The 14108-nt window shown below is 43.9% G+C and overlaps 1 protein-coding gene across 1 annotated transcript in view; it reads right to left on the bottom strand.

The window, feature by feature from the left end:
- Positions 1 to 14108, bottom strand: part of LOC124795845 — a 923569-nt gene that overhangs the window by 89097 nt on the left and 820364 nt on the right. The window contains exon 8 of the mRNA XM_047259927.1: positions 2988 to 3139. Within this exon, the coding sequence (XP_047115883.1) occupies positions 2988 to 3139 (152 nt within the window). The remainder of the gene's footprint in view (positions 1 to 2987; positions 3140 to 14108) is intronic.

The following is a 14108-nucleotide window of genomic DNA, read 5'->3' as shown; positions in this document are numbered from 1 at the left end:
TCATGTTGAGTTTCATCCATCTTTCATCTGCTCCACTCTTTTCTCATATACACTTTAAATGGTTTATTTATCGAGACATCATGAGGTTGCAATTGTGAAATAAGTCCTGACAGAATAACAACAAGTTCTATATTTCTGTCTCAGTTTCTCTTTCACAGAATTTTTCAAATGACTACTAAACTGATAGAGCACAAGAAGAGAATTCTTCTTGAATGAAGGACCTTTCCTTGTCTCCCATACTGTGTTAATCTTTAATTTCATACCAGCCGTGTCCATTCAGCCCTTGTAATGTATGTGAACAACTCCTGGCAGTATTTCAGAAGTTTTTATCATTGTTTTATGTTTGAAAATGATCATTAGAATAAGTTTAGTATCATCAGCACAGCATGAAAGGACAATAGTGAAGTGTATTTTTTCATGTCAACTTGTTTTTATAGTTACAGTTTTAGCAGCATTCATGGCAACAGCTCTGTTACTCAGCACATCAAATGTCAGATGAGTTTCATCCAGATTTGCTATTTGGCTTAGTTCCACACTGATTTTCTTCTGATGTTGCAAAAGATAATATTTTCTCTTCATGCTCTTGTGACATTTTCTGAGATATTTTGGTTTTGGTTCTCATGCTAAGTCCATGACACTTCACAAACCTCGAAGTCTGTTACGTTCCACTGTAGAGCCAGCTTATGAACGTGTATTTGAATCATTTTTGACAACACAAATCACTGACAGTTCAGTTCACTGGCACCATAGACTGCAATGATGCACCATAGGCTGGACAATGTTCTGGGTTTGTGAAGGCGGGGGGGGGGGGGGGGGGGGGAAGAGACAGTGTTATCAATCTTGTGAATCCCTGCAACTCACGTTCGTCGCATCGGTGCACGGCTGGTGGCAGTTGAATTTAGTGTTGCCAGATAGAGATAGGTTTCCCGCGACATTGAATATATGGCTATTTTTAAGACTGGCAGGAATTTAATTCAAACACCAGAATTTTTATATTAATTTCGAGTATAAGATGCACCTGAACTTGGAGGCATTTTTTCGAAGAAAAAAGTGCATCTTATAGTCCATAAAATATGGTCTTCTTTGATCCCTTGGGATGTGTCCCGTCAATCTGCTGTGTGTGCAAGACACATACACGATACTGTGTTCAGGCAATAGTAGTATGGCACCTCACATACAGTATCATGAGTCTCATCCTAGATGGCACATGTACGAGGAACGACTTTGTGATTTTACTAAAGACATTCACATGGGCCATGCATCTATCAGTACTTACATCTGATAATATACTGATATTGCCATTATTTCAGCCGGAATTTTCCATTGTTTGAATGGTTACGTCTGCCACCATAGGGAGTACTTCTACCAGAACTATTTGATTCATCCACCAAATAGATCACTGGATGACATTCATATGCAGGACGCATGATTTAAGCAACTGCACGCTGAGACTCAGCCAATTCCAGTTATTGTAGTTCAAGTTCCAGCAGTTCTCAGACATTTATCACTCTGCTATCACTCAACACTCAACACTGTGATTCTTTGCTGTTGCCCACTATTTATCTGTAAGTTTCGACCAGTATAGTGTGCAACATTATTCCAAATGGTAGTGATACTGCTTACATGGTGAGCGACTGAACTCGAACTATCTGAACTTCAGTTAGATAGAATTATCAACTGTGTTAGGTTAGATTAGGTTCATCAGTCCCACGCCTGCTCACAAAAAAAGGCTGAGTATAGATTTTACAATGTATGTTCTTTTAAAATATGATTGTTATTGTACTTGTGTGTTGTCAGTAATGATTTCATCTCTGAGATTTTTGCCTAGTGAAGACTGTGTGTCTAGTATGTCAGCAGGCTACTTTCACTTAATAACATACACCTGCGGCAGGAGGTTTGCTTGCTGTCACCTCTATGTTGGATACGTATCGTATGTGTATACAACACAGTTAATCACTTATCATAGTCAAATTTTACTGTAAAGCTTTTTCTCCCTGATTCCATTCATTAGTGCTTCATTAATATGTTATACAGTCTTCTCATTCTGAAGCACCACATTTCAAGAGTTATGTTCTCTTGATACCTCTCATGTTTAGGCTACTTACACTTCAAACTAACTTTCAGAAAATACTTCCTAACACTTAAATTTATATTGGATGTTAACATATTTCTTTTTTTCATAAAACCTTTTGTTGCAACTGCGAGTCTCATTTCCTTATTTTTCCTTCTGCATTACCTGATTCAGTTCAGTTATTTCTATTACTTTTCTTTTACACATGTTAAAGTTCATCACACAACATTTTTTCAAGGCACAACCCATTCCATTCAACTGATCTTCACACTCATTTGCCGTCTCTGACAGAATTACAATGTCACTGGCAAACCTCCAAGTTTTTATATCAACTCCCTGAATTTTAATTCTCTTTCCAAATTTCTCTTTAGTTTCCTTTACTGCCTGTTCAGTGCACATACTGATTAACATTGGGGAAAGGCTACAAGGGTGTCTCACTCCCCGACTACCTACTGCCCTCATTACATTTTTACAGCACGTTAGTCATACTCCATGTATTATGTGAAGAACGGTCTCTGGGATGCGGAAAGTAGTCAAACCATATGTCTTATTGAAGTGGAATACAATGAAAGGACTTGATGTTACGAAAGACTACTAGCTATTTCCAATTATAAAATAATCTAAAATACTACATCAATGAGTTTATGTGAAGAGACTCACTGTATTTTAATCATGCTACTTTCAGAATTTCAAAGAGTGTATACCGGTCACTGTTGTCCAAAGCTTGATGTCTGCTAGACATTTTTTCCATTGGGCATATAGTTCAAGGTACTCGATTTTTTGAAAGAGGGTAGTTCATTAGATGACAACAGAAAAAAACTGAAGTATTCACTATTTTATAATGAAGAATGTGTCTTGTTGGTTCATTTGATACATATAGAAAGAAGTAAAATGCATTTTATAATTTACGACTAACCTACAACACTGTAGCGGTAACGGCATTTCTGCAGCACCCTTCGACGGTACAACATGCGTACAACAACGGTGTGATCACCCTCTTCAGCCAGAGTTCCAGGCTTTGGTCCATGAACCCAGTCCAGCATGAGTTCTGTCAGTGGGAACACTGGGCTGAAATCGGAATTCACAAAATAAATTACTCAAGATTACCACCTTCTAAGCTGTCTCAGAGAAAATATCTTCTATTTGGGAAGTCCGAGACAATAACTGTTGCAGTGGCTGATGGGAGCGACCGTAAAGGGTTCTGCCATTTATGGTCGCCCCATTGAGCTGTCGCACTGGCTGTCAGCTTGGATTGTGTGAGAAGCATGTTATATTGTTAATTACACAAAGTACTGAAAAGACATCTTATAGCACACATACAGAACAATAAGTTCAAACCCGATTTGCCAATGGACACAATGTTATAATGTAATGTAATGTACACTGGTGACCGTCTACATTATGGCCATTAAAATTGCTACACCAAGAAGAAATGCAGATGATAAACAGGTATTCATTGGACAAATATATTATACTAGAACTGACATGTGATTACATTTTCACGCAATTTGGGTGGATAGATCCTGAGAAATCAGTACCCAGAACAACCACCTCTGGCCATAATAACGGCCTTGATACGCCTGGGCACTGAGTCAAACAGAGCTTGAATGGCGTGCACAAGTACAACTACCCATGCAGCTTCAACACGATACGACAGTTCATCAAGAATAGTGACAGGCGTATTGTGACAAGCCAGATGCTCGGCCACCATTGACCAGACGTTTTCAACTGGTGAGAGATCTGGAGGATGTGCTGACCAGGGCAGCAGTCGAACATTTTCTGTATCCAGAAAGGCCCGTACAGGACCTTCAACATGCGGTTGTGCATTATCCTGCTGAAATGTAGGGTTTCGCAGGGCTCGAAATAAGGGTAGAGCCACGGGTCGTAACACATCTGAAATGTAACGTCCACTGTTCAAAGTGCCGTCAATGCGAACAAGAGGTGACCGAGACGTGTAACCAATGGCACCCCATACCATCACGCTGGGTGATACGTCAGTATGGCGATGACGAATACACGCTTCCAATGTGCGTTCACCGCGATGTTGCCAAAGACGGATGCAACCATCATGAAGCTGTAAACAGAACCTGAATTCATCCGAAAAAATTACGTTTTTCCATTCGTGCACCCAGGTTGGTCATTGAGTACATCATCGCAGGTGCTCCTGTCTGTGATGGAGCATCAAGGGTAACCGCAGCCACGGTCTCCGAGCTGATAGTCCATGCTGCTGCAAACGTCGTCGGACTGTTCGTGCAGATGGTTGTTGTCTTGCAAACGTCCCCATCTGTTGACTCAGGGATCGAGATGTGGCTGCACGATCCGTTACAGCCATGCGGATAAGAAGCCTTTCATCTCGACTGCTTGTGATACGATGCCATTGAGATCTACCACGGCGTTCCGTATTACCCTCCTGAACCCACCGATTCCATATTCTGCTAACAGTCATTGGGTCTCGACCAACGCGAGCAGCAATGTCGCGATATGATAAACCGCAATCGCGATAGGCTACAATCCGACCTTTATCAAAGTCGGAAACGTGATGGTACGCATTTCTCCTCCTTACACGAGGCATCACAACAACGTTTCACCAGGCAACGGCGGTCAATTGCTGTTTGTGTATGAGAAATCGGTTGGAAACTTCCCTCATGTCAGCACGTTTTAGATGTCGCCACCGGCGCCAACATTGTGTGAATGCTCTGAAAAGCTAATCATTTGCATGTCACAGTATCTTCTTCCTGTCTGTTAAATTTCGCGTCTGTAGCACGTAATCTTCGTAGTGTAGCAATGGCCAGTAGTGTACTTAAAAATGTGTTGGTCTACTTCTAGAGCGCAATTCAGCAGCGATACTGTGTCCTATGTATTCGACAAGTACTTGAGAGGTTTCCAGAGGTATATGGCACCAAATGCCTACGCACAGATCACACACTTTCCATAATGTTTACGGACGACAGTTGGTTTGTCGGCACAGAGCTGGCACCCGATAGCGTCCGAGAGGGGTTTCATCGGATTCAGATAAGCCGAATTTGATGGCCAAGACGTCAACGAGAGTACACTATCATGCTTCTCAAATCATTGCAGCCTTGTGATACGGACAGTTATCCCGCGGGAAGATGTCATCACTACTGGGGAGGACATCATGCATAAAGGGCTACAGGTTCCCTAATAATGTCCATGCAGTCCGCAGCTGTCATGGTGCCTTCGATTACTGCTGCAGATCCCATGGAAGCCCACAATACTGCTCCCGCCAGCCTACGTCCTTGTGCTGGCTGCTTGTTTGTAGAAGCCGTTTACCTGGATAACAGCGTATCTGAACACGACCATCGTCCTGATTTAACAATAAATGGAATTCATCCGACCAGACGTCACGATTCCATTGATCCGTGGTCCAATCTCGATGATCCCGCGCCCACAGTAATCAAAACTGACGATGTTGTTGGGTCAACATGGAAACGCGTAGGGGTCCTATGCTGCGGAACACCGTGTTCAACATTGAGCGCTGAACGGTGTGCTCCAAAACACGTGTGCCGCTGTATTCTGTCGTCAAATCTGCCACAGATCGCCTCCTAAGCCGTTTTAGAGAGCGGGCAAGCCTCCTATCCCTACGTTCTGTGATGAGGTAGGGACGTCCAACTTCTTGTCGCCTACTCGTGCTTTCAGCATTCCTCAACCACTTTCCACAAGTGCTCACGACAGTAGCACGCGATTAGCCGACCAGCTTCGCCGTTTCCGAGATGCTCGCTGCCAGGGACTGGGCCACAGCAATCTGGCTTCTGTCAGAGTCACTTAAGTTGGCGCATTTGCGCCATTTATCGTCGTTAGAATGATTCCTCTTTCGTCTCTGCTCTGCTCGTATACTTCTCTTAGGGTTTCACGTGCCGTCAGCGCCACGAGGCAGCATATAACCTTGCGGTGGACAGTGGTCATAATGATTTGTCTCATCACTGTACAGTGTAATACATCTCTCTCCTCTCCTCCACTTGGCACAGTGTGAGGAACAGCCAGTGTGCATAGTTGACCAAAAGTCGCTATTCATCCTCAAAAAGAAGTTATTTTCAAACAAATGTCAAGTTTCCTCTCTCCGCTAGTTTGATCTTCCATTTTTTCACCCCTAATGACCGTTTTCTTCTTGTCGCGCTGACCACTGCTGCAGCATACAATGCAGCTTCTGCACAGTAATCGAGATCTGATAATTTACTATCAGCACTCGCCACCATAATAGCTTTTCCCTGCGCTTGTACTTCGTGGCCCGTGCAACAACACGCGACTTTTCCTGTTTGCTTTAGCACGCGCTTTATTGTACGCCTTAAGAAACGTAAATGTGCACAAGCTGTCCTGTTAATGTTTTAGCTACTGTCATCACCCTGTCCCGTAATTAAGATCAAAGTAATGCAAGAATGAAAAGTTTATATTTGCATCACATGCACATGTTCTAAGCGTTGAGTGAATTTTTACTTTTGTTATATGTATAGTATACATCGTAACGTAATGTATATTGTTTGCTGTCCCAAGTGCAAGACGTGATTTGTTGGTGCTACTCAATTTTTGCAATTTTGACTCTGATAATCTGACACTGCTGTGTTCATTTTTGGGACGCTAGAGTAAATGGTGTTACAAATTCAGCCAACTGTAAGTAAAAAGAAATCCATACGATTCTCACGTTTATCTACACACATAAACTGACTACCGGATTTTTCATGGCTGAGACCACGTGTGCCGCAAAGGTCCGATTCGATATTCTAGCTTTTAATATTTTGCTGTTAGTGTCATTTTCGCATAATCTTTCATTGATTGTGTCAGTACTCATGTTCATCATGATATATTGAGTACTTTCGAACATTTGCAAATGCACGAAAAGCTCGTACTGTGTCGCCAATTGTAAACGTAATACTTTTGACAACAGTGTCCTCGTTCAAAAATGATCGTTCCGTAATTTATTTGTATCTTTATGTGAAAAAAGTGTACTTTTGAGAATTTTCCAACGTTTGCGAGTGCTTATGCTTAATACTATTTTAGCAGCGGTGTCTGCCCTGTCACGTTTTATGTTGTCATTATAGATATATCGTTTTGGTTGTTAACGCTTCAGTTCTTAAAGGCAACTGGCAATGCTTGCACCATATCATACCCATAAATTGAAAGAGTATCAGCAAGATTAATTTAAAGTTGTTCACTTAATGTTTCATAAAATACTGCAACAAACAGAATGTAGCCCTCCATTGTGTCCTCGGGCAGGAGATGTGTTCGTTGCTGTTCGTAAGCGGTTGGAAAAATTTAGAAATTTGTCGTAAGGTCCTATGGGACCAAACTGCTGAGGTCACCGGTCCCTAAGCTTACACAATACTTAATCTAACATAAACTAACTGACCCTAAGGACAACACACACGCCCATGCCCGAGAAAGGACTCGAACCTCCGACCGGGGGAGTAAGCGGCTGGAAATCTCGTTGACTACAATCAGACACTGGAAGTTGCTGCAGATCGGTGTGTTGAGGAAGCTACCGAGAGTCATATACTGGCATCAGAAATACCAAAGGTAGAAGAGACAATATTCTGTGGATTCGGCCCCTTCTACAGCAAATATCGGATGTATCACTGCTTGATCATTTGACTGTGAGTGGTGGGTCAGTGGTAGGTCTAGGCACCTTCTAAAGATGAGGCAGGGACCAGGGAGAACTCAGAGCGTTATAACCACCCCATAACGAACAAGTTCGGAGTGCTGTCTTTCACTGAAACTGCAGATGACCCAGTGAGACTCACTTCAACTGTCAGGAAATGTGTTGTGTCTCGAATCGAGTGGAGGTGAACACAATAGTTTGGTGTCTATTACTCGCCGACAGTTCACAAGTACGATGAATAATCGCAGCAAGGGATGAGAAAGAACACTAAGGTGCATACAGTGAGTGTGCCTCTGACCATTACGCAACATTTTGAAGAAACGATTCCGGTACTCATTGATGGAACAGGGAGCAACGAACTGCAGATTATGGTACACGTTGGGTCAAATGATGTCTGTCTGGGCTCCGAAGTCGTATCTGGATCATTCCAGCGACTGGCAGAGAAGGTTGAAAATACCAGCCTTGCTCAAGGAGTTTCAATGAAATTCGCAATCTGTAGCTCTCTGGTTCTAAGTCGAGTGGAAGGCTTGAACCAGAGACTGCAAAGGTTCTGTTACAAGCTAGGCCTCGACTTTCTAGACTTGCGCCATAGGACTGAGAATTGAAAGGTCCTCTATATCGATCAGACGTGCGCTATCAAGGTAGCTGACTGTGTGTAGGGTGTACACAAAGTTTTCTTTAGATTGGGTGACTCTCTGTCCAGTCCGATAATGCTAGCTGTAGAAGACACCACAGTGTCAGTGTAAGATACAAAGAAGAAATGCCCCCCCCCCCCCCCCCAACCTGCCCGCTAACAAGCGAGAATATTAAATGTTTAACAGTAGAAGCATTCGCAAAAAAGTGTCGGAGTTTGAAGTGTATCTAAAAGGAAATGAAGCTCACATAGCCGGCCACTGTGGCCGAGCTGTTCTAGGCGCTTCAGTCCGGAACCGCGCTGATGCTACGGTCACAGGTTCGAATCCTGCCTCGGGCATGGATGTGCGTGATGTCCTTAGGTTAGTTAGGTTTAAGTACTTATAAGTCTAGGGGACTGATGACCTCAGATGTTAAGTCCCATAGAGTTTAGAGCCATTTGAACCATTTGAAGCTCACATAATACTGGACACAAAAACCGACTGAAACCCGAGATTCACAAAAAAACGAGATTTTTGGACAAAATTTAAGCGTTTGCTCCATAGTCCAGGTTTTATGGCTTCGCTGATGCGCGTCTTTGGAATTCCATCTCGACCTTTAATTCCCTGTCTATGGAGATTCCTTCGTGTTGTTTTGACGCTGACGGGATTCATTTCTGTAGTGACTTTCGAGCTGTCGTTCTCTTATTTCTCGTCACAATCTTCTTCAATCAGCGTCTGTCACGATCACTCAATGCACACTTTCTTCCACGTTGTGACTTAGCGGATGATATTTTGCCGCTTTCCCTGTATGGGGTATAAAACTTCGACACGGTGCCTGTTGAAACGCACAGCATTCGGCTGCCTTGGTTGCCGTGGCACCTACCATACGAGCACCAACAATTTTCCCACGTTAATTCACTTAGGGTGCTTCACGGTTCCGCCCTGAGGGTCGTCCTCTTTGTAATCGTCGTTAACCCTATAACGGCCTGTCTCCCGCCGGGCATCTCCGGCTCCCTTTTCGCTGACAATTTTGCCGTCTATTGCAGTCCTCCACGGACTTCTCTCATTGAGCGCCGTCTTCAGCGATGTCTCGGTCGTCTTTATTCATGGAGCATCAACAATGGCTTTCGTTTTTCCACTGACAAAACGTTTGAATCAATTTCTGGTGGCGCAATTGGTTTCTTCCATCGTCTTTAGATCTTGGGCCTATTGCTCTTCCGTTCGTTGAAACTACGAAATTCCTGGAGCTCATGCTCGATAGCAGACTTTCTTGGTCCTCCCACGTGTCTTACCGCTTCCTCAGTGTCCTACGTGTCCTCAGTGGTACTTCATGGGGTGCAGATCGGACCACCTTCCTTCGTTTGAACCGGTCCCTTGTCCGTTCGAAACTAGACTATGGGTATTTCGTTTATGCATCTGCAAGTCCGCCCCTCTTACGCCGTCTCAATACTGTCCACCATCGTTGCATCCGTTTGGCCACTGGCGCCTTTTATACTAACCCGGTGGAGAGTCTGTATGCAGAAGCTGTCGAACTACCGCTGTCCTACCGCCGTAACGTTCTCCTCAGCAGATATGCATGCCGTTTGTCTGCCACGCGTGACCACCCACACTACGCCTCCTTCTTCGATGACTCCTTCGATCGCCAGTATGGGGCCCGTCCCTGTTCTTTGTTACCTCCTGGAGTTCGCTTTCGGCTGCTCCGGCAGCTTAACTTCACGCTACCTGCAACTTTCCCGGGTGGATGTGAACCCTTCACCACCTTGGCTTCGTGCGGAGGCCCGTGTTCACCTTGGCCTTCATTCGCTTCCTAAGCACACTACTGCAGCCTCGCTCTGTCGCCTTCAGTTTCACGACCTCCGCATGGAATTTCGCGGTAGTACATTTGTGTACACTGATGGCTCTCGGACTGACAGTGGTGTCGGGTGTGTCTTTGTCATTGGAGCTGACGTTTTGCGGTATCGGCATCTAGAACACTGCTCAGTATCTACAGCAGAACTCTTCACACTGTATCAGGCCATAGAGTTCATCCGGCGACACAGCGTCATCTGCTCAGATTCTCTTAGCCCAAGTCAAAGCCTGTGTATGCTGCACACCGTCCATCCCTTAATGAAACGGGTACAGGAAAGCTGTCGCCTGCTCACGCCTGGTGGAGCCACTGTGATGTATATGTGGATTCCTGGTCACGTCGGTCTGACAGGAAGCGAGGGAGCTGACGCTGTTGCCAAGGCTGCAGTTCTCGTACCTCAGCCCGCTAGTTCTTCCATTCCCTCCGATGATCTCTGTGTTGCCACCTGTCAACAGGTGGTGCCACTTTGGGATTGATGAGTAGCGGTTTTTAACTCCCCTGTTTGTCTTGGTGGACTACAGTTTTGACGTGGGCGCGTATGACCCTCCCTTCCTGGTAATGGGCTCAAGGCTATTAAGACTCTCCCAGCGGCTTGGACGGCCTCCTCTCGGCCCTCTCGCCGCGAGGAAATCATTTTACCTAGGTTGCGTATTGGGCACTGTCTTTTTAGCCACCGCCATTTGTTAAGTGGGTCTCCCCCACCACTTTATGCACATTGCGCCCAACTTTTGACTGTCTGCCATTTCTTGATGGAATGCCCTTTTTTTAACCGCTTACAGTCCCGTTTGTGTTTGCCGTTTAAGTTATCGGCGGTTTCAGCGAACGATGCGCGGTCTGTCGACCGCGTTTTACTTTTTATCGGTCATAGCAATACGGCGAAGGCCATTTAATTTTCAGTTCTGCACCTCCGTTTCTCTATGGCGTATTTTATAGACCTTTCTCCACGTCCCTGTTTTTAGCTGTCTCCTCTTCCGTCGATTGGGATTGACGAGTAGTCGTTTTTAACTATTCTCTTTGCCTTGATGTTCTACAACTTTGACATGGGCGCGTATGGCCCTAATTGTTTTTTCCGCCCTAAAACAAAACAAAACAAAACACTTAGCTCCGACGTAACGCACACGGGACATTGTTCTAATCACGACTGACATCTGCAACGTATTGAGGTCATTGCACAGGAGCCGTTCGTGATCAAATACGACAGCGCAACCTGCAGGCTACGCTAGCATTTGCATTTATGTTCAAGCATGCATTTTCACGGTGTTTCTATATTTCTGTCCAACCCCTGTACGTACAGGGTGAATCCGAACTCTGCAAACAAAGTTTTGGAGGTTGTTCGAGGATGTTTTCTGAGTGTTTTGCCATAAGGGGCTTCTGGTGTCTGGTGCCTCGTTAGAGAGTAGTTGTATTTCGTTTGATTTCTTACCAGCAGAGTGCCACAAAGTGTGAACTGTACCATAGAAATTTTTCTAGGCATCACGCTTCCTCTTATGAACAAATCTGCTTTGTATACGCTGCATCACTTAACTTTCGTCTTACACCCTCCACAGCCTCACAATTGCGGTGGAGGCCATCTGATCCCGAAAGTCGGTCATTTTCGTCCTACACTACAACAACAAGGTCGTGCACTCAGTTTATGTGCTACGTCTTATGCTTACACTCTTGCACAGTTTAAAGGGGCAATCCTCTATTAAAATATCAAAAAATCGATTTTTTTGGCTAAAATGTTCTCTGGGATGTCTACTTTCTTGTAGAGTTCATTCCAAGTTCGCCAGGAACTCCGTTATTGACTTACAAGGAGATTTGTGAAAAGTGCTTCCGAAAACTATTCGCGCCGGGAAAAAAAAAAAAATACTCAACGTCGCGGTCAATGTGGCAGCATGTAATTTCAACCACAGCCTAACAAGCATTATGGATATTATGGAAGTGCTTGGACTTGAGACCGGATCAGCCTGTTACAATTTCTGCGCTACAGCGGACGAAAAGGGTAACGAGCGGGCATGCAGCAGTTTACAGAAGCCCGCAGGACCACCATGGCCACGAAGATGATGGAGGGGGACCTCGTTTTGGATCTGGAAGGATTGTTGTATGGTCCAAGATCGCTGGCTGGAGGTATGTTTAACTTAACTACAAAAAATGTAACCCAAAACTTTAAGCTTTTCATCAAAACCGTGTTTTTCAAATTGGTGGGAAACATAACTTGTCAAAGGTACATACGATTTTGATCAGAATTTTATGCTGATATTCACAATTCAATTATCTGTCAGCATACACAGCCATTGTGCTGTATCTTCGATGGTCTATTTTCGGTTCACACTTTTGTCTCGATTTTTTGGGTGGAGAAAATGAAATTTCAGTCACCCTGTCACTATTGCGTTAAAATTAATTTTTTTTTCTATTATCCTATGAATGATGATAGAAAATATATTGACAATGACATATACAAAATTATTTTGATACAGATCCAATACGAGGACTTTGGGAATTCCCGCAAGCGACCAGTGTTTCGGTTGCAAGGCGTCCTTCCACCTAGGGGCAGTGGCTACAGAGAGGATCCGATGTGGACACAAAAATGATTTCTTAAAGACAAAGATGTAAGGAAAAAAGTATATCATTAATTTAGCATAACTTATTATTTTACTCGAAAAAAGTCACGAAAAATCTCCTATTTGTCACGCGTTTAAGCAAGACTACCCCCTTAATGAGAAGGAACGATTCAACGTGTAGGACGTGACCGAAGTGCCACCGTTCTAAGATTCGGCCTACTCGCGAAACTAAAGCAGGAAGGAAGGAAGCCAGTATAGCACTGCTGTCAATAGCGGCGCCTTGGTTTATGACGTATGCAGCCCTCAACACTGGCCTCATTCTGGTTGCGATTCTGATCTCTACAGGTGTTTCCGTAAGATCGTGCAAAAATTGAACAGGAGACAGACGATGCTCCACTGAGCAATTTGAGGTAAGGAACCTGAGGTCAGAGAAGCCAGCTTAAGGGGATAACAGGCATAAAATCACAGTCCTGTGTACTTTTTTATTTACATTAGTTACAATAAACTGCAAATAACGTCATTCACACAATGAACGTACCATTTGGAGTGTATCTTATAACATGTGCTGACACTGACGGTCAACAATCTCAATGCACGCGTAACATCGGGGAAGAAGGTTCTGACCTACTCTAATGAATATGCCTGGTGTGTTTCAAATCACAACACAGGTAGCTACAATTCTGGCAACTAACTCCCTCTCCATATCCACTGGGGTCTCATGCGCAAGTGACTTTAGACATCACCTTTGGAAATAATCAAGGGGGTTCAGGTCAGGTGACGTCGCAGGCTATGGAATAGGACCTTTCCTTCCAATCCGGTGACCAGGAAATACATTCTAGTAATCAGGCTCGTCCTTCTCATTTCCTTACAGGAAATAAAGAATATACATGTCAATAAAAATGTGTCCGCATATTAGTTGTAAATAAGCTGGAGGACAGTAATCCTAGACAAAGCGGTAGACAAGTTTATTTCTGTTATCTCCTTAACCTGGCTTCTCCGACCCCAGGTTCCCTACCTCAAATTGTTCAGTGAAGTATTCTCTATGTCCTGTTACATTTATGCACGCTCTTACGGAAACTCGCTGTATAGTTCGTTTCAAATTACTTTAGGATCGACTGTTCGGCATGAGCACATGGAGGCGCGGGGCAGAATTGCCACGTCCCGCACGGAACACGTGAGTAATCTTACATCTCGTTCAACTCACTCATACAGACGAACTGTTCGCGTTATAAATTTAGAGTTTGCATCAATGTGGCCAGAGGGAGAGCTACAATATTTTCTCACTTTACTTTTATTTGCAGAAATACATTTTTGAGATATTATTCGGGCAGTTTACGAAAATGCATTTTGTGACAACGTAACTGACTTTTAGACATGTGGAAAACTTTTGTGTTATTCAAGTTAGGTGGACACATTAAGCCAC

The sequence above is a fragment of the Schistocerca piceifrons genome, chromosome 4 (assembly GCF_021461385.2).
Source record: "Schistocerca piceifrons isolate TAMUIC-IGC-003096 chromosome 4, iqSchPice1.1, whole genome shotgun sequence".
Taxonomy (NCBI): domain Eukaryota; kingdom Metazoa; phylum Arthropoda; class Insecta; order Orthoptera; family Acrididae; genus Schistocerca; species Schistocerca piceifrons.
Note: the sequence above shows the minus strand (reverse complement) of the source record. Positions and strands in the feature narration are given on the sequence as shown.